Here is a 20,086-nt window from a genome sequence, read left to right on the forward strand (position 1 = left end):
CTGTGACACTCGGTGCAGCTGTGACACTCAGTGCAGCCGTGACACTCAGTGCAGCTGTGACACTCAGTGCAGCTGTGACACTCAGTGCAGCTGTGACACTCAGTGCAGCTGTGACACTCGGTGCAGCAAGCAGTGACACTTTCCAGGGAGTTTTTCCTGGGACAATCTTTCTGCATAAGGCCATTTCTTTAGGGTCTCTGAAGGCTACCCTGCCTGCTGGGAGCTGAGAGGCTGGCTATCCCCTGTGAAGATGCCAGAGTCTCACAGCCAAGTGGAGCTTTCTCTATGAGGATCCACAGCTCTGAAAGCCCAGGCTTTAGACCACGGAACCTGCTCAGAGATGATATAGCCAGGCCCCAGGGCAGAAGTGGGTGAGGGATGCTTCCTCCGTGGGTCACAGTGTGATACCGATGATGGGTGTAGCAGCTCGGAGGGCAGGTGACGCATTCACACGTCACAGCGTTAGAATTAAGCGCAGTGAACTTCCTCCTGGGAATGTGGCTTCTATTTCCTTCCATCCTGCCTCTGTGGGTGACCTTGGTAGGAAGGCGGTTGTATTAATAGCTTACATTAAGGTAAATGACCTTAGTCGACAGCCTTCAGATCTGTGGAGCAGATGGCTATTGACAATAAATTCACTGATGTCAGAGATCGCCACCAGGCAAGCAGGCCAGGTCAGCTGGGCCTGTTGAAGGCTGAGCTGAAGAAAGAGGTCAGGGAGGATGTGGCAAGTGGGCTTTTCCCAGGGAGGAGGAACCTGGCTTATTCACAGGGCGGGTCCCTGTACTCTCAACCCAGCAGGTCTCACCTGAGTTCCTTTCCGGGCTCTCAACTGAGTTGACGCTGAGTCTCAGGCCTCTGTCCTCCATCTTTTTTTTAGGGGGGGTCCCTCACTTCCTCTTTTGAGGAAGCTACAGCCTGGGTGCTCCATTCCTAGAGACTGCCCCCCCCACCAGAGCCAGGGAAAACTGGAAGAGACGCCTGTTAGAGGAGGTACAAGACCAGGAAGCCAAGGCTGGAGGAGGGAACTACCAGCAATGAGTGGCGAGCTGGCTGGACTCTGACCTGCTGGGCTGGAACGGGACAGAGGGCCCAGGTAATTCTACTTTGTTTAGTGTGAGAACATGATAGATAGCTAACATGTAGCTAGTATGTGTCTCCCCTCCCCTCTGTGTGTGTGTGCGTGTGTGCATGTGTGTGTGCATCTGTGGGTACATACTTGTATGTATACATATGGAAGTCGGAGTTCAATACTGGGTCTTTGTCAATCATGTTTTACCTATTTTATGAGACAGGGTCTCTCAGTGGATGAGTCATGGATTTGGTAAGGCTGGCTAGACAGTGGGATCCAGGGATTCGCCTGCCTCTGCCTCCCAGTCTTGGAATTACAGACTTGTCCAGCCAGACTCACGCTCAGCTGTTTTCTGCATGGCTGCTGGAGTTTCAGACCCGTATCATTGGTCTCGTATGGCAAACACTTTAGCCACTGAGCTGTCCCCCAGTTTCAACTGTTTCTGTTAGAGTGTGATGTTTAGAAACCATCTCCAGCGCTGGGCGATGGTGGCGCACGCCTTTAATCACAGCACTTGGGAGGCAGAGGCAGGCGGATCTCTGTGAGTTCGAGACCAGCCTGGTCTACAAGAGCTAGTTCCAGGACAGGCTCCAAAGCCACAGAGAAACCCTGTCTCGAAAAACCAAAACCAAACAAACAAACAAAAAAGAAACCATCTCCAGAAGGGACTAGACTCTCTCAAACTAGTCTTAAGGTCAGGTGTCCTCTGCCCCACAACCAGATCTGGTCTATTCCAACTCCTGCACCCTAGGTCCCTCGTGTGGTTTTATCCCTAGTTCAAAAGGGAATGTCTGCTTTAGACCCTTCCATGTGAGCTTGAGTTTCTTAGACTATTCTTAGATTTTGTTCCTGTATATACAGAATCTGGGTGATGGGGGTGGGATGTATTTGAGATTTACTGTGCAAGTACCTTCATAAACCACACACACAGTAGGCAGTAGTAAATAGAGTTGCTGGGTGTTTTGTTCTGGGATGTTGGGTACCAGCTGTGTACACGGCACTCAGAGGAGTCTTAGCCAGATGCTGGCCCTCAGGAGGCCCACAACAAGGTAATAGGTAGACAGCTGCTGTCACTGGCAGCTGGCACAGCCATGCTAACTATCAGTGTCCTCCCAGGGCTGCTGAGCCTACTTTGTGTCAGTGTCCTGGGACCACCCAAGGATGCCTCCCTGGCTTCTTGTCATCTCTACCCTGGTTCTCCTAGTATGGGGTAAGTTTTCCTTCTCTGGACCAAATGTGTACTCTTCCCTGACATGGAAGAAGAGCTTTATGGTATTTGTAGACCTTGCCCCAAACAATAGTTTTCAGAAAATATCTAAATTCTTTAAATCTTAAGTTTATCCATCTGAAGACTGAGAAAAGGCTGCTTCCCTGTTAAATTGGAGGATTCAGCGAGGTAGTGTGTACAGGACTGACATAGCTCCTTGCGGTGTGAAGGGAGCAATGGTTAGAACTGTCAATAGTGTGCCAACCAGCATTTAAACTCTCCTAGGTTTGTGCCTGTCAACAAAACAAGATTCCTTTGGAGTAACAATGTAAACCAGTGCCCAGGGACATTCTCACAATCCGTCAAGGTGGAGCATGGGCTTGACTGATGTCCCAACACTGAGCAGGAGTAAACCCAATTCCTGAAGGGCAATTCTAACTATTTCTTCTTATTGCACCAGATACACAAAATGTACACAAGAGAGAACATTGTGGTTTGGGGTGCCTGAATACATTTCCTGGCTGTTTTCGCCAACTATATGCTTAGATATGCTCACAATTGTTCACTCTGCCTGACTCCCTACCTGTAACAACACACCTTCAGCCTGGGGGATTCCCTGAAGTCAGTATCAGAGAAAACCATGCCAGCATCTGTTAGAGGTGGTTCCCTGGGCATCCCAGAGGGGCTTGTTGGAGGCCTGGGGACTCAGGGAGGCAGAGAGGAGGTGGAGAGGAGCATCTGTGTCTGGCTAGAGCATCATTATCCCGTCATTATCAAAGGGTTCTGGAACTCTTTGAAGACAGAAGAAAACAGGGACTTTTTTTTGCAGGTGATTCCTCCTGGGAAAAAACACAAACTAAACAGATATCAGACGGGCTGCAGCAACTGCTTGGCAACATCTCCCAGCTCCTGGAGGAAGGGAAAGTACGCCGTGATGGTGAGGAGGCTTAGCCATCTGCCAGGGTTCTCATGTGGATGCATCTCAGGTCTGCACAGCCAGCTGAGACAGGGTGGAGAGCATCAAATGTATCTGACCAGGCAGCTTAAGTGCTTTTTTAGGCTTTTGGGGTATAGAGATGCAATCAAAATGGAGAAAGATCGTATGCAGGGTAGAGACCGAATCCCTGAGTTCACTGGGTCAAAGATGAAGACCCTGCCCAGTGAGAGCCCTGAGATTGAGGAGGGGGTGTGACCCCTTACGGAGAGTGGAAGTCATAGAGGAAATTGCCAGTGCGTGCACAATGAGGCTACGAGGGCTGGATGGGGACAAGTGGCTGGCATGGGCATATTTCCTAATGTGGTGCAGTGATGGTGAGGACTTCAGAGGTCGGGGAGCAAAATACCCAGTTCAGCTGGCTTGGGAATGAGAGTCTGCAAGGTGTGAGTACAGCAGTGAGCAGGAGGTGTGAGCTCCTCCTGATACCCTCCCAGGGCATCTTCACCAGCATGGGCCAGACCAAGTTCAGAGCAGCAGGTGAGCTCAGGAGGCAAATGTCGGATGCACTGATTGACATGCCATCTCCTCACAGACGTCTTCGTCATGGTCTCTCGTAAGAAATGGGGGGCAAGAGCAAGGGGCTGCAGCTCTAAGCTGAGCAGGCCAGCGGATGTCCTTGTTGTGCACCATGTCCCTGGGCTAGAGTGCCACAACCAGACCGCCTGTACTCGGAAACTTCAGGAACTTCAGGCCTATCACATCCACAACAGCTGGTGTGATGTGGCCTACAAGTAAGTGGTGGACCTGGGCCTCCAGACATACCGTCCAGCCTGCTCTTTTCTTTATGGTTCTTTCTGACCTATTTTCCCCATTTTCTTGGCTGTGGTTCTATCAGTTTTGAAATAAATACAGTATTCAAAAATCTTCATGAAATTCCGATAAAATTCTCTGTGAAGTCCATGCCTCTGAGATGCAGGAGGAAATACAAGGCATAACTGCCCCTTTAAATGCCACTGGGAACGCTTCGTTTGCCCGACACTTAGTTTACAGAGTCCTTCCTTACACTTGAGTGTTTCTTATCATCTACTGGTCTGAGCCCGACAGAATAAGAATCACCATTTTCTCAAGACAGGGAGGCCATGTGATTTCCCCTGTGCCATAGACTAGCCCGACCAGCCTCTGTCCATGGAACTCCACTGCACGGCTGGTGTAGGCTCTTATCTGACTGGGGCAACCATCCCACCTAGGACCCCAACAGCTAGTCTAGGAGACTCCTATCTGACTTTGGCCACTTGTCAACAGTTTGGCCATGGTAATGGCAATGGCTTCTGGCCTCCAGCGCCGACAGCATCTCCACTTTCCCACATGGGACTTCTACAAGGCCTCTGTGATTTGGAGGATTGGCCCCTGGGGGACAAGAGTTGGAGGGTAACTTCATCAGCCCAGCCCAGCATCTCCACAGAGCCAGTTTCTCTTGCATTTTCTTCTCCCTTGGTTTTAAAGCTATATACACAGCTCTTCAGAGAGACATGGTGGGTGAGTGGCAGCCAGGGTCCAGTGTTGGGTGTTTACTCTTCAGTTAACTCCAACGTATAGGTTGTTGGATGTCTCTCTTCAGTTTTTTCTCCCTGCTCCATCTCTCTGGCTTCTGGGATCCCCCCTAAACACATTGCCTGCCACTGTGACCGTGTGTCACACGCTGCATTTATGTAGGAAGTTACCCAACAGGGAGAAAGCAAGTGAACAGCCCTCTGTGGGCAGTGTGCCTTCCGCGCGAGATAGGGGAGCCATTGCGAGGATGTGCGGAGTCCATGGAGACTAACATTGCGTTTAGGTCAACTGTAGCTCCTGCAGGTAGCCCAAGGCCCCTCTTCCTTTTCAGTGTTCAGGATGATTTATATACAGATTGGGTGTCTGGGCAAGGAGGTGCATGGAGTGTGGGTGTGGGTCCTTTTCAGTGTTAAAGACGAGGATATGTGACTTGGTCTTTCTATTGTCTCAGAGAAATCCATGCAAACACTCTCTTAGTGAACCTGCCCTGAGCTCTTTTCAGACTGTGAGCCTGGGGGGTAGCTTTGCCTCTCAGGAATGTGAGCTGGTACCAGTCAGAAATTTGTTTCCTTGCCCACAGCTTCCTGGTTGGGGATGACGGCAGAGTGTATGAAGGCGTCGGCTGGAATGTCCAAGGATCACATGACCAAGGCTTCAACAACATCTCCTTAGGCATTGCCTTTTTCGGTGCCCAGGAAGGTAATGGCACCTCAGCTGACTGTCCTTCAAAGGTTCTCTTGAAGCTCTGCTGCCCTCTCAGGCATCTCCACAGAGCCAGTTTCTCTTGCATTTTCTTCTCCCTTGGTTTCCAGGACACACGATGTGATGCCCTTCTTCCTTTTGCTGTGGCTTCCTTCTCTGGCTCTGCTACATTTTTTTCCTCAGACTCCCAGGCTTCTCTGGGCAAGTCATGCCCCCCTCCTTCTTCCCAATTTCTATCTGCAGGTCCTTCTTCTGCTTTTCTTAACAGGCCTTGCCCCTGTTAGTGGCTGTCAGACCTTCCCTCCAGGATGAACAGGTCGGTGGCTCTAGGTCAGGTGTTCCCGCTGTCTTTCTATCTCTCACTCCTAGATTTTTCTGTTTATTGCTCTAAAGAGCCGCCTTGATGCCTCTGGAGTAGGTATTTTTCTTTCTGCTGTGACCAAATGCCAGATAAAACCAGCTTAAGGAAGGGAGAGTTTATTCAGGCTCTCAGTGTGAGGGGATAAGGCATCACTTTGTGAGGGGCACAAAGTGGCTGGTTACATTGCACCACCATTAGGAACTGGAGGATTGGTGCTCACCCCGTTCTCTTGTGTTCAGCCCAGGATTCCATCCATGGAATGGTGCTGTCTGAATTTAGAGTGGGCCATCCCACCTCAGTGAGCCCGCTCAGAAAGCATATCCATAGGTTTGTCTCCTAGATCTGCTCAAGTTGACAGTTAATTTCATTCATTTTTTTATATAATATATTTTGACCATGTTTTCCCCTCTCCAAGTCCTCCCAGATATCCCCACCTCCCTACCCATTCAACTTCATGTTCTCTCTCGCTTAAAAAAGTCTAAGCAAAATAAAATCAAACAAAAATCTCAAAGCAGGGTGGGACCCGTGAACTTTGTTCTGTGTTGGGCTCCTCCCGGGACATCACAGTGTCCGCAAGCTTTTCATTTTCTTCCAAGTCTGTTGATTCCAATTCCCCGCACCCTGTATCCTGACATCCAGTTTTCTGCACCTGGCATCCTGATGTCCAGCTCTCTGCCCTCTGACGTCTACTTCCTGTACCCTGCATCCTGATATATAGTCAAGGCCATAACCATGAGTCTGTGAGGGGACTTTTTCTTTTTTTATTAAATTTTTTTCATTTATTTTGCACACCAACCAGTCTCTCTTCCCTCCTCTTTTCCCATCCCCTCCCCCTACCTCCCATTTAATCTTCCCCCCTTCATCCAGCCCTTCTCCTTTCAGAAAGGGGCAGGCCTCCCATGGGAGTCAACAAAGCTGGCTGAGGTATCCCTTCATGGGGAATCAGTTCCAAAAGGCCAACCTGTGAGCTGATTTCTGTTGTATTTTGGATAGCTAGTTTCTCATTTCGTATTCCATACCCTATGGGATCGTGCAGGTAGATTCTACCCTTCTCGTTACTACCGTATGCAACCTAAGTTTCAGAGAAGCAAAATAACCCAAAGGTTATTTAGCCCCAATGACTCTGGGGAAGGAAGGAACACGAGCCTGCATTTTCCGTTCTAAGAGGAGGGCTGTTTTCACAGAGTACCAGGACCAGAGTGCCTGTTTAATTTTTAGATTTATTTCTTGTTTTGGGATTTGAAGCATGTACTTTTTAGATTCCAAATTCTTCTTCATGAGCAGAGGGGCCCTAGCAATATTTGATTCAGGGTTTGTGCTGGGAAGATGGCAGTGCTAGCTGGTGGGGCTCACTGGGCACCTTGAAGCCCTCCTGTGGATGGGGCTTGTGGGCGTATGTGAAGTCTGCGCACATCACTGGGATCTTGGCACTTCACTCTGAGCCACTCAGAGTCCTGTTATTGCAGGTCCTCGATCCTTGCCCCTCCGACTTGAGGGAGGAACCTGTCCCCATCGCTTCCTCTAGCAGGTGTAGGTTTGGTGGGGATGCTCAACTTCTTCCCGCTGTACCCTGACACTAGGCCAGACAGGGACTCCCTATAAATCTACTCTCTTCCAGGCCACAGTCCCAGCCCTGTTGCTCTCTCAGCTCTGAAGGGCCTGATTTCCCACGCTGTGAAGAAGGGCCACTTGTCACCCAGGTACACCCAGCCACTTCTTGTGAAAAGCGAAAACTGCCTGGCCCCTCCACAGAAGGGGAGACAGAAGAAAGGTGAGGCTCTGTCCCCTTCTGGTCCTTCCAGTCTGACATCTAGGATGCATTTACAAATGCAGCAGCAGGGACCTCTCCCGGCTTCCCTCACATCTTCCTTGTAGCCGTGTGTCACCAGCTTTCTGAATGCTGGTGCTGGCAGACCTCGAGAGGAACCCCCCAGGCTGCCTCTTTCCTATTAGCCGCAGTGACAGTAACAGCCACATCGGTGTGAGTGGTGTTGTGTGAACAGTCTTTCACACCTGTCTCGTCAGCAAAAGCTGGATCTAAGAAACACAGCACAAGAACCTTTGAGTCCTAGAGCTTTTGTGTGGGGGGGGAAAGAGGGGTAGGGGGAGACAATGGACAATAAACAGATAAAATACTCAGGATGAGCGAGGTGGTGGTGGCGCATGCCTTTAATCCCTGCACTTGGGAGGCAGAGGCAGGTGGATCTCTTGAGTTTGAGGCCAGCCTGGTCTATAGAGAAAGTCCCAGGACAGTCAGAGTTATACAGAGGAACCCTGTCTTGAGAAACCAAACAACAACAGCAACAAACCCCCTAACTCAAATTGTTCGAGAAGAAAATAAGCATAGAAAATGAGAGGGTACATTTATGCACAGTTCTTATTCACAAAGACACATTTATAAATATAGAAAGTAATGTAACTTGATGTTGTCACACTCACATTAAAAGGGGAATTTAAAAACAATTCAGACAACAAGTTAGGCACTGTTTTGGGTTACTAAGCAGTGACAACGAGTCTTTAGATTTATTTTATTTTATTGTTTTATTGTGTGAGTGATTTGCATACACACACACCACACATACACACACGCACACGCATGCGTGTACACACACACACACACACACAGAAGAGGTCATCAGATCCCCTGGAACTGGAATCACATGTACTTGTGAACCATCCTGTGAGTACTGGAAATTGAACCTAGTCCTCTGCAAGAGCAACAAGTGCTCTTAACCACTGAGCCAGTTCTCCAGCCCCCAACCCCGCCCTCTCTCTCTCCCTCTCTCTGATCCAGCGAGCTTTACTGAGGTTTATTACAAGAGTATAACAATATTATAAGAATATAATGAGGATGAGAGGTTACTATGACACAGCTTTATCACCAAAAGCCCACTCCAGCCCGGGTGGCCACCCACACCTGGAGCTCACTGCACCACCCGCAGGTAGTTCAACAGTCGGGGTGTTCTCCAGGCGGTTCAGCCAGGCTCGGCTTCTCCCAAACAGCTCTGGTGGTCTCAGATCTCAGAATTCCTTACTTATATATGTGTGGGGACAGGCGAGGCCTAGAGAACCTGATCAGTGTCAGGGACTTCCTGAAGCTTTTGAGAAAACAAAACGAAACAAAACAAAACAGAACAGAACAGAACAGTAAGAACTTTCGGCCTGTTCTTGGGCTTAATGAAGTTTGAAGAAACTTGTTCTTATTGTCATGAGCCCCGAATCAGTTTGATCTCTACCTTGAACTTGCTGCCATTCATTCATATCGAGGATTGCTTAAGGATTTTAAGTGTTTGTCAGACAGACTTCTGGAGTACAGCTTCTGTATTTGTGGCTTGGACCAGTCCCAGAGAACTCTAGAGCAGAGCCCCACAGTCAGGACTGGGAGGGGCTCTGAGGGTGACAGGGAAATCTCAGCACACTGAGGGTCACAGCAGCCTTCAGCAGCCACGCGGTAGGCACAACGTGGTAAAATGAATCCTTTATGACTTGTTGGTTTTGTTGTTTTACCCAACAGCAGGTTGCCCTCACATTGTTCCACGGTCTGCTTGGGGCGCAAGGGAGGCGCACTGCTCCAAGTTGGCTCTCCCTGCAAAGTATGTCATCATCCTTCACTCCGCTGGCAGAACCTGCAGTCAGCCGGATGAGTGCCGCCTGCTGGTCCGAGATCTCCAGTCCTTCTTCCTGGACAGGCTAAACACGTGTGACATTGGGTATAAGTAAGTGATCTCAAGGATAGGGGTCAGGGAACCTGAATCTCTCAACAGAAGAGAAAAGGGAGCTAATTTTGACTGATAATTCACCATATGAAAGACCTATGGGTACTTAAGTTGGCTTTTTACCCAACCCGAGAGTGCTCTTATTCAGGAGACAGATCAGGGGCAGTCACAGCTCCAAGCATGTTCTAAAAATGTGTGCTATTAAAGGCAGTATATGGGTGTTATGGATTCCAAGGCTTCTGACGAGATATTGGAGGAAGGGACAGGGTGAGAGATTGAGCTCTGTAGAAGAGACCACTCCAGGGCCACTGTTTCAACGCAGCTGCTTCTCATTACACTGTGGCTCGGGTGTTGCCCTCTGTTCAGTTTGCTTCTTCTGGTGTTATTGTGACAGCTCTTCACATCTAAGAGTCCGAACACTCAGAGGGAGAGCATCTCCTACATGGAGAGACTGGACAACATCCATTAATTTCAGTGCCAAGGTCCGCAATTCTATAATAGAGAATGTGAAACCAGTGAGAGGACATTTTTTTCTCTCCCTACATTTCTACCCTTTCTTCTCCTTGTGTCTGTTGGTCTGTCTGTCTGTCTTTTTCCTCACACATTTCTTTTTTTCCTTCTATCCCATCCCCTTCCTTCCTCCTTCCCTCCTTTCCTTCTCATTTAGTGTAATCTAAAGGAATATCAAGATTCTATGACTGAGTTTTGTTGGTCAAGAACACTTATGTTTAAAGACAGCCACTTAAGACTGGGGTACATGGAAAACAAAATGGCCACGAAGCAGGCAAAACACCAGAGGATGTTTCCAGAGCTTGAAGATAAGACGCTGGAATATCTCACTTATTTCTCATCACAAACAATCAAACTAAATTAGAAGCCTAAGGATAAGCCAGCACTAGCTCATGTGGTATGTTTGTATGTGCCAGTGAAAAGAGTCGCCATGTTAGGGAATTCGTGGATTAACCTCTGGGGCTGTATTTTTGTCTTGACTGCTCCTGCCAGGCACCAGTGTGCAATGTGCTTTGGCTGGATTTGTCACATGGCATATTCTTCTAAGGTGACTGGTCCTCTCCTCTGTCTCCATGTTAGTGAAGTGCTTTAAAAATGGGAGAAAATATTGTCGCTAGCTAGCTATTAGGAACTACCAAATGATTGCAGGTCCTTCCACTCAGGATAATCCGATGTTGTTCTCCTTAACTGCCGTGGAGATGTGAACATCAAATATGAACTTGGAAATCTCATACTGAGGATGGAAGTTTCTCTTTCCTACTCAGGCTCCAGAAGGCAGCTACCTTATCTTAGGCTTTTGATTTGTATTGTGCATCCTATCAGCATCCTGGAGAGGGACTGAACTCAGGACCAAACACTCATTTCCCCCTCCCAGCTATAGGCTGTGCTCTGGGGATGCTTCCTGCAGGAGCACAGGTGACTCTTACCCTCCTAGAGCTAAGACTTCAGTGAAGGGGGGGGGGAGAACTTACAAAGTAGGTTTTAGCAAGGTGAGTCAAGTGCGACTATGAAGGTCACGTGAAGGACGAGCAGGCTGCAGGGAGAGCAGTGAGGGATTCATTCCTTGGAGGAGTAACTTGTTAGCTGGAGTCCAAGAAGGGAGTGGGACAAACTAGAGGAGGAAGCAGCAAGAGTGTTTCAAACACAGGGAAAAGCCTGGGTTCCAGCAGAAGAACAGTGTCTCGGAGGAGGGAGCTGAGAAATTGCTTATGATCACATAAATGCCAATACTGGATGTGGTGAGAGGTGAGGCTGGGAGGCAGAAGAGCATGTCCTGAAGAATGGTGCGTCTTCAGCTGGGGAGTTTGGGTTCTGCGCAAAGAACTAAGAGCAGAATTCTGCACAATAAGCTTTGTATTTAGGAAGATGCCTTGACTGACGCCTTGGGTGTGGGTGAACCGAAGGCAGTGAGATTTGAAGATGTGACAATTCAGGCAAGACAAGATGCTGACAGAGGAAGAGGGTGCAGATGTCTCAGGAGAAGTGGAGGCATTTAAAGTTCATAAAAGTGAGCGACTCATGACTAAGGTGCAGGACTATGTTGGGGAAGTGGCCTTGTCTGTCCGGTGGATGGAATGGAGCCAGTGGGTGGTACAAGGCTAACCCAGAGAAGAACAGGTAGGAGGTGGCTCCAATGTGAGTTGTGTGCTTTCATGGATGATGAAGAAGCCAAGGAAATGAATAGGTCAGTTTTGAGAGTGTGTAGGGTGAGGCACAGAGACCAATCTGTCAGATAAGAGGGGGAGTGGACCATCACAGTGGAAGTCCCAAGAAGAGGATGTCTGGAGAAGGAAGAGAAAGGTTGACAGGTTCAGCTTCATGGAAACCAATGATTAGACATTTGGGAAATCGGGGTGAGTTGTTGAATAGTCTATTTTATCAAGGCAGCTACTGTGACAATTTGCTCCCCAGAAATCTGCAACGGTTTTAAGTCTGGGTCCCTCTCGAGTCCCACTCCTCCAGATGGTGTCAGCAGCAGGGCCCTCACAAGGAAGATGGCTCACACCAGGTGCTGGAACCTGGGGAGTAGTTGAGTAAATGAATGAATGAACCCATGGAGGAAGGCAAAAGTCAAATCAAGCATGCTCCCTCTTTCATGCTAATCTCCATATCTCTTGTGGTTCTCCAGCTTCCTCGTGGGCCAGGATGGTGGTGTTTATGAAGGAGTGGGCTGGAATAGTCAAGGCTCCCGCACGGAGGGCTACAATGACATTGCTTTGAGCATCACCTTCATGGGCATCTTCACAGGTAAGTGGAGGCTTTGGTAGAGATCCTTGTGTGATGTTTGAGGAGAGAAAGACTTCAGACTTGGGCATCATCTAAAGCATCATATGGTGAAGTTTTGTATTTATATGATTGTGGCTGGATGTGACCCTCAGATCCTAGAGAGAATAGGTACTCAAAAAACACTTTTCATACCCACAGATAAACCTCTCTCCCTCCCTGCCTCCCTGCTTGCCTCTCTGCCTGTGTCCCTCCTTCCCTCCCTTTTCCTGCTCCTGCCTCCCTTCCTCATCACCCCTTCCTTTGGTATGAATGGGTGAAGCCAGGGGAAATGCCTGTGTGAGTGATTTTAGTTCCTCTTTATAACCTATCCTATTTGGTTCTCCATGGTACCAACTTTAGACGGCTCAGCCTTATACCCAAGGCAGGGATCCGCCTGGGCTGCCCTGAAAATGTTCGTTTCTTTACTCAGTGCTTCTGCCTAGAGCTAGGGAACTGAACTGTTGAATCTCTGGGATGGTGAGTTACTGCTACTGCTACTCATTCGGGCTGGTTTGAAAATGAGCATTAGCTGGGGGTAAGGGCAAGTGAGGAGAAGGTGAGCACCGAATCTGTGGGGAAGGCCTGTAAACCTCGCTGCTCCTGATGTTCTGGATGAGGTCATTCACTGTCACAGATCCAAAGGTGGTTGGCACTTTTATTGCTTTCTCCCAACTCCACAGTAAGAGTGTCATTACTTCCTTCACTTTTGTCAACCAAGAATTGGCATTGCCAAATGTTCCTTAGGGGACAAACATGTTCCTACTAGAGAACTAGCAGTATACATTTCTGCAGTAGGAGAAGCTTCAGGGTTCTTCAGATCTGTATTTGTAATTCCAGGACCAGCAATTCAGAGTCAGGAAAGCTTTGGAGTTGAGACCCATGAAATGTTGATCTGGCATTCTGTCTGTCTGTAAGACTGGCTGCCAACAGTCAAATATGCTACTTTAGTGGTAGGCTGGGCAGGTTTGAAATCATGTTCTGTTCTGGTCTGGGCACCCTAGGATCCTACAATGGTCTGGCTGTGTTTTGCAGGTTCCTCACCCAATGAAGCTGCTCTGGAAGCAGCCCAGGATCTGATCCAGTGCGCTGTGGACAAGGGGTACCTGACCACCAACTACTTGCTAATGGGCCACAGTGATGTGTCCAATACCCTGTCCCCTGGACAGGCATTATACAACATCATCAAGACGTGGCCTCACTTCAAGCACTGAAGGAGGGTCCTAGCCCATTCTGAGGATGCTGTTCCTCCTGCTGGGTATTCATCCTCACCTTCCATGTTAGATTAGCATCATTGTTCTCTCATTTCAAAGCTTTACCTTGTTCATTTCCTGGGTTAAGATGACCATATCTTTTCTTGGTGACATCCACCACTGCCCCCCAAGTTTTGTACACATAGTCCTGTACTGTCTTCTCAGCCAAGTGAGGTTCCCTAGTTATCTGCCCTTCTGCTTGGTACTTGGGCATCTGTGGTTTGTCTGGCAGCTTCCATTGCTCGTGCACAGCCCAGACAGGGTGCCCTTCCCTCCTCTGCTCACACAGCCATGTGTGTATGTGTGAGTACTCCTTTTATTTAAGGGTTTAGGTTGCTTGCAGGTATATCTATTCTCTTCTGGTTTGTGAAGTTCTTCCAGGGCAGCAGATGAGTTTTCTCACTGCCAGGTAGCCAATGCCAGCTCTGTGATCTGTGTTTAAATACTAGTAGATATTATAGACTTTTGTTGGAGAAATGGACAAACAAGTTAAAGACCCCAGTCCTTCTCCAAGAGTGTGCCATCATCCCTCTGTGGAATCCCTGAGGAAAGCACCCCCTCCTCCCATTGTTCTCTGCCCTGGCACTTCTTGGTTGGAGACTCGGAACTGGCTGTGGTGACGTGTCCATAGCAGATGCTGCGTCTCCAGGGTTCCGTGCCACTGTATCCACTGAGTACTCTGTGTGCCAGAACCACAAGCTTCTCCAAGGCCAAGGCAGACCTGTGCCAACACTTGCTACCCTGTGCTGTGGTCTGCCTGTGTCTGGACTGACCCTGGGGTTCTGCAACTCACCATACCCTCGTTCTTTGTTGTGTTTATTGGAAACTCGAGGCATTGTTTTTCTCTGGGTTATTCTGCAAAACGGAAGGGAGAGTAAGAGGGAAACGGGAATATATATAAAGGAATATAATGTAGAGAGTGTCTTGTTAGTTTGATTAAATAATGTTTGGTCTTGTTTTATATGCTTTTGTTGCTCTTATTTTTAATAAAAATAAATACAAAAGCTCTCACTCTTTTTTCCCCCTCTCATTTTTGCTGGGGACTGAACCTGGAGCCTCACACAAGCTACACACTGAACCACTTTCCTCGTCTTGAAGCTCATACATTAACACAGGAGTTTTGTGCTTTTTCCAAACAATCAGTGACCTTGGTTTCCTTGTCTGCATTTGCTATCAGCCTATTTGTGTAGAGTGCGGGGGGGGGGTCTCCCTATTCTTCAAGGGCAGGGCAGCCATTTGTGTAGAGTGCGGGAGGCGGTCTCCCCATTCTTCAAGGGCAGGGCAGCCATTTGTGTAGAGTGCGGGAGGGGGTGTCTCCCCATTCTTCAAGGGCAGGGCAGCAATTTGTGTAGAGTGCAGGGTTTCTCCCCATTCTCCAGGGCCAGGGCCAGGGTAGCCATTTGTGTAGAGTGCAGGGGTATCCCCATTCTTCAGGGGCAGGGCAGCATGGTCAGATTTGGGGTTTCCTCTTGTCTCCTTCAGCAGGAGGACCTGGCTCCAGGCCAGAGCCTCCCAGATACTCTTTCTCCAACGTCCTGCCAGTTATGAACCCTCCACTGTAGAGACTGAGGGCAGGGTCACGTGTTCTATTTCTCCTCTGCTCTGCTGAAGGAGGTAAGTACACAAAGAGAGACACGGGACTTCTGGAAAAATGAGATGGATCTCTCCAGATCTCCAGAGCTGAGGCAAAGTGCTGTTATTCTTGGGGAAGCAGGAGGTAAGAGGCCCTTTGTTTCCTACCTTTTTGGGTGTGGGACCAGTCTTTCTCCCTCCCTTCACTGTCTCCATCTCTTTAAGTTCTTCCCCAATCCACATGAAACATAATTATAGGACTGAGTTGCTGACATTTTAAAGGAGTAAGTCACAAAACAATCCCAAAACAGTTTGGAATTATGATTAATAAAAGGGTTATTTATTTAAAGGGAAAAACTTACAGATCACTGTCCTAGACAACAGCCCCCTGCATGACCAGGAAAAGCGTCTGGTATCCAGAAGCGGAGTCTGAAGCAAGAGAGGTAGAATGTGGCTACTGCTGCTTTTTCCAGCCAGAGAGACCACACCCAAGTGGACTGGTATCTTAAAGACTATTGGCTGAAGGAGAGGAAGGAGCTCCCACAGCAACATTTTCTATGAGTTCATTTATTCCTTCATATACCATCTAATTAAAAATAAGTTATTGATTGTTAGATGATTGTAGTTTTGGAGTCATTTTCCAGCTCTATAGATTCATTCTCTCCTCTACATCCTGCGGTAGAGAAGGAGCTCTCTGTGTCTCAGCTCTTCCCTGAACATCTGTTCTAGGGACGGCAGCATTATGCATCTCCTAGGTTGTGGAGTTGACCCTGACGCCTCATGTGAAGTGTTTCAGCCAGGGCCCAGCTGGTGAGCCCTCGCTGTTGCTATGTTGTTATCGTGGTCTTTCCCACTCCTGTCTGACTCTGCTTCTTGGACAGCAGCTTCGACTTCCCTGTAAGAGTTTACTGTTGTCTGTGTTGGTGACTCAGCTGCAGCCATATGAGACATAGAGGAAGAGAGCAAGGCCTGGTCACACAAGAGAGCAGGTGTGAAGACACCCACGATGACAGGTGCAGTGAAGGCTGAGTCTCCCTCTTCATGGACATTAGTGCTGGCAGATTAATAAGTATTTATATATCCTCATTGTGTAGTCTTGAACCTGCTGTAGGTGCTGCAGGCAGCATTCACTGGAGTCACATGCGGTGACAAGTTCAGAACAACTCTGCACACTCTGACTCAAGAGCCCAGCCCACAGAGACCTCTCAGTGCAACACCTGTGAGCCCTGCCAGAACTGTCTCCATGAAGTTCATCACACACTTGATGCCGAATGAACTGGAACAAGATGCCTCTGAAGGGCAGAGCCATGTAGACTCTAAGGAGAAGAAGGCTGTGCTTAGAGCTGACTGATGGTGCGCAACCTCCAAAGCCAACAGGTGCTGCAGCATGGGGAATCTGCCTTCCCAATGATGAACTTAAATTTTCTGTGCCTTTGTTCATTCGTTAATAAATGGTGATTATATGCCCCCAAATGTTGTTATAAAAAGTGAAAAGCATGTGAAAAAAGTATTTATATATCCTGTAGTTATCAATTTCCAATAAAAACATGGACTTAGGTTTAACATGACAGGTTTGTTTTTAATTCATTCTAAAAAAGGGCAAGCCAAAGCCGTCGAGGTGGCCTGTGAGTCAGGCACTGTAGATTACACTGGACTCCTACAGTAAGCTTCTGAACCTGTCGCTTCTTTGGCAAGATACCCTCTTTTATGACACGATGCAGAAAATTGCCCCAGAGCGGCAGCAGAATCTTCTGCTGGTCCCCGTTTCCTCTCCTCATTTATCCACCAGATGGTTGAGCATCTCTGCTCTCCAGTCACCCTGTGTGCTTCTTGACCTTCACAGACTTTCTTCCACCACCCCTGAGTGATGCCCTTATTTCTTCCTTTCCAAAGTGCAGAGCTTCAAGCAGTATGTTTATATCTTGCTTTGATGGGGGTAGTTATACATCTGAAGGGACAGCCTGCTGGCTACAGAATATGGCCAGTATATTCCCTATGGACGTCATTACTAGAGATATTCTGCTACCACTTGTGAGCAGTGGTTTCCACAGATTCCTACCATCGTGGGCAGTGCCATCGTGGGCAGTGCCATCATCATGAGCAGTGCCATCATCATGGGCAGTGCCAACATCATGGGCAGTGCCATCATCATGGGCAGTGCCATTGTGGGCAGTGCCATCATCATGGGCAGTGCCATCATCATGGGCAGTGCCATCGTGGGCAGTGCCATCATTTGCGCTCCTCTCAATGGGTATCTGGCACAATGCTGCAGTGTCCCTACTGGTACTCTCCCACAATGACCTGATTCTTCACCATGATGCTCCATTCAGCACTGTTTTCTGTAGAGAATGCACGTTTGATAGGAAGGAAGTATGGAGAAGTCTGGCAGCAGCATGGAAACCGAAACTCCATTTCCCTCCCGACACAAAGACATAATGCACATGTGGTATGAGACTGAGGGGACAGTGACATGGAGAAAGACAGACAGAGATAGAGAGGCTCAGTGGTAAAATCCGTAATTGTGTTAGATGATGTCACAGTCAGAGCTGAACCCTGAAGAATACAATACAAAGTAAAAGGAACACTCAATGAAGGTACAGGCACTTATGAGGAACATAATAGAACTGAGAAGATAACAATGAATAAGGGAATCTGTGGTTCAGAAATGACCATTAATAAGGAAATTGTTTTTATTATTTATTTATTTGGAGATTATAATTTCCTTACAATATTTCTCCTTTTTGTTTCCTCTCTCCAAATATTGTGAGGAGCTGTGGGCAGGCCTGCTTTTCGTCCCTCCCGGCTCCGCATGGTTAGCTTTACATCCAAAATAACAACACACAAATTGTATTCTTTTAAATACTGCTTGGCCCATTAGTTCTAGCCTCTTAGTGGCTAATTCTTACATCTTGCCTAACCCATATTTAGTAATCTGTGTAGCACCAGTCTTACCAGGAAAGATTCAGCATGTCTGACCTGGCGGCTTGCTTCATTGCGTCTGCCCTGGAGAGGAGAGGCATCTGCCTCACTTCCTCTTCCTCCCAGCATTCTGTTCTGTTTCCTCCACGCACCTATGTTCTAACCTATCAGGCCAAGCAGTTTCTTTATTAATTAACCAATGAAAACAACAGATTGATATATGACACTCCCACATCATCCAAATTCTCCCATATACCTCTCCCTGCTCTTTCTCAAATTCATGGTGTCTTCTTTTCTTTCTAAGCTAATTGTTATTGCATGATCATACATACATACATAATACATACATACATATTCCTAAACATAAACCACTCAGTCTATAAATGTCACCTGTATGCATGTTTTCAGGGCTGACTGTTTGGCATGGGACAACCAATTGTTTGTGTTCTTCTCTAGGAAAGTCACCTCTCCCCCTTCAAACTTTATTCAGTTATTATAGTTTCTGATTTTTTTTTGATATTTGGGACAGAACCCAAGACAAATGGACTACATTATTTACCAATTTAATTTATTGTAACTTAATTTTATGACAGGATTGCACTGTGCTATCCAGGTTGCCCTAGAACTCATGATCTTCTCTCATCCCTTTATGCTGCTGAAGTTGCAGGCTTCTACCATAGCTAGCTAAAAATGAAGTTAAAATGGAGAATATCATAGGTGAAAATGTAAATAAAATTAGGAAAATCCAAATATTAAAACAAGAGTAAAATTACATTAAAGTATCAGACATAAGGATATTGCCATGTATTTTAAAAGGTAAAAGGTGGATCTGCCATTGTCACCAGTGATTCCTGACCCCCCTGATACTTCTCTTTCCAAGAACTTTAATCCAAAATTCCCTACACTTGTGGAAGCTGGACCTCACTAAGTGTTCCCCTGACAAGGACGTCAGGATGTGAGTGTGCAGGTCCTGGGAGAGAGGTGCCTTGAAGTATGCTGGAGCCCGTCAGTGAGCAGAACACTCAGTGAGTGCATCATCAGTGAGCACACACACACACTGAGCACACACACACAGTGAGCAGCACACGCAGTGAGCACACACACACAGTGAGCACACACACAGTGAGCACACACACAGTGAGCACCACACGCAGTGAGCCCATCAGTGAGCAACACACACAGTGAGTGCATCATCAGTGAGCACACACACAGTGAGCACACACTCAGTGAGCACCACATGCAGTGAGCCCATCAGTGAGCAACACACGCAGTGAGTGCATGATCAGTGAGCAGCACACACATATACAGTGAGCACACACACAGTGAACACACACACAGTGAACACACACACAGTGAGCACACACATAGTGAGCACATACACAGTGAGCAGCACACACAGTGAGCACACACACAGTGAGCACATACACAGTGAGCACACACAGTGAGCAGCACACACAGTGAGCACACACAGTGAGCACACACACAGTGAGCACACACAGTGAGCACACACACAGTGAGCACACACATAGTGAGCACACACAGTGTCCTAGCCGGGGACAGGGTCCTTGAGGATGCTTGGTCTGGTCATCCACCTCAAGGGGCTGCACTTCGGGTACCTTTGGAAAGCACATGTGTGAACACCCCCACCCCCAGAGAAGTGCAGAGAGGCAGGGACAGGACTTGTGCTGGTTTTTCTTGCTCTCATCTTGACTACATCAGAAATTAACTAAAGTCCCAAACTGGAGGCAACACCAGCTAAAGCTTTGTTGAAGTGGGAAGATCCACTTCTAATCCAGATCTCTGAAGTATGAAGACAGATCTTTAATCTGGATCTTGGACTGGGAAAATATACCTTTAACCAGGGCTGCACATTCTGCTGGAAGTTTATATGAGGACATGGAAGAAGGAAGTTTTTACTCTTAGCCTGCTTGGTCTCACTGTGCAGCAAGTCCAGTCCTTTTACCAGCATTAGAGACAACTTCTTTGGGATTCCAGTGTCTACTGATGTCCAGCGGAGACATCCA

At 47.8% G+C, this 20,086-nt stretch overlaps 1 protein-coding gene across 3 annotated transcripts; it reads left to right on the forward strand.

Annotated features, from left to right (window-relative positions):
- Window positions 1-793: 793 nt before the first annotated feature.
- Window positions 794-16,645, forward strand: Pglyrp4 (peptidoglycan recognition protein 4). Of its 3 annotated transcripts, XR_007588143.1 has the most exons (10): window positions 794-1,096; window positions 2,189-2,282; window positions 3,109-3,216; window positions 3,809-4,007; window positions 5,348-5,466; window positions 7,449-7,601; window positions 9,345-9,546; window positions 12,185-12,303; window positions 13,354-16,156; window positions 16,255-16,645. XR_007588143.1 is itself a non-coding variant. In XM_050118799.1 (9 exons), exons 2-9 carry the CDS (start codon window positions 2,234-2,236, stop codon window positions 13,530-13,532), a joined length of 1,128 nt encoding a protein of 375 aa, XP_049974756.1. In that variant the 5' UTR covers window positions 794-1,096; window positions 2,189-2,233; the 3' UTR covers window positions 13,533-16,645. The 3 variants fall into 3 exon arrangements, 2 of the variants coding, with proteins under 2 accessions (XP_049974756.1, XP_049974757.1); XM_050118799.1 differs by having other exon boundaries at window positions 13,354-16,645; XM_050118800.1 differs by having other exon boundaries at window positions 9,348-9,546; window positions 13,354-16,645.
- Window positions 16,646-20,086: the final 3,441 nt, after the last annotated feature.

The sequence above is a fragment of the Alexandromys fortis genome, unplaced genomic scaffold, assembly GCF_014885135.2.
Source record: "Alexandromys fortis isolate MF-2015 unplaced genomic scaffold, M_Fortis_MF-2015_v1.1 scaffold_152, whole genome shotgun sequence".
Lineage (NCBI taxonomy): Eukaryota > Metazoa > Chordata > Mammalia > Rodentia > Cricetidae > Alexandromys > Alexandromys fortis.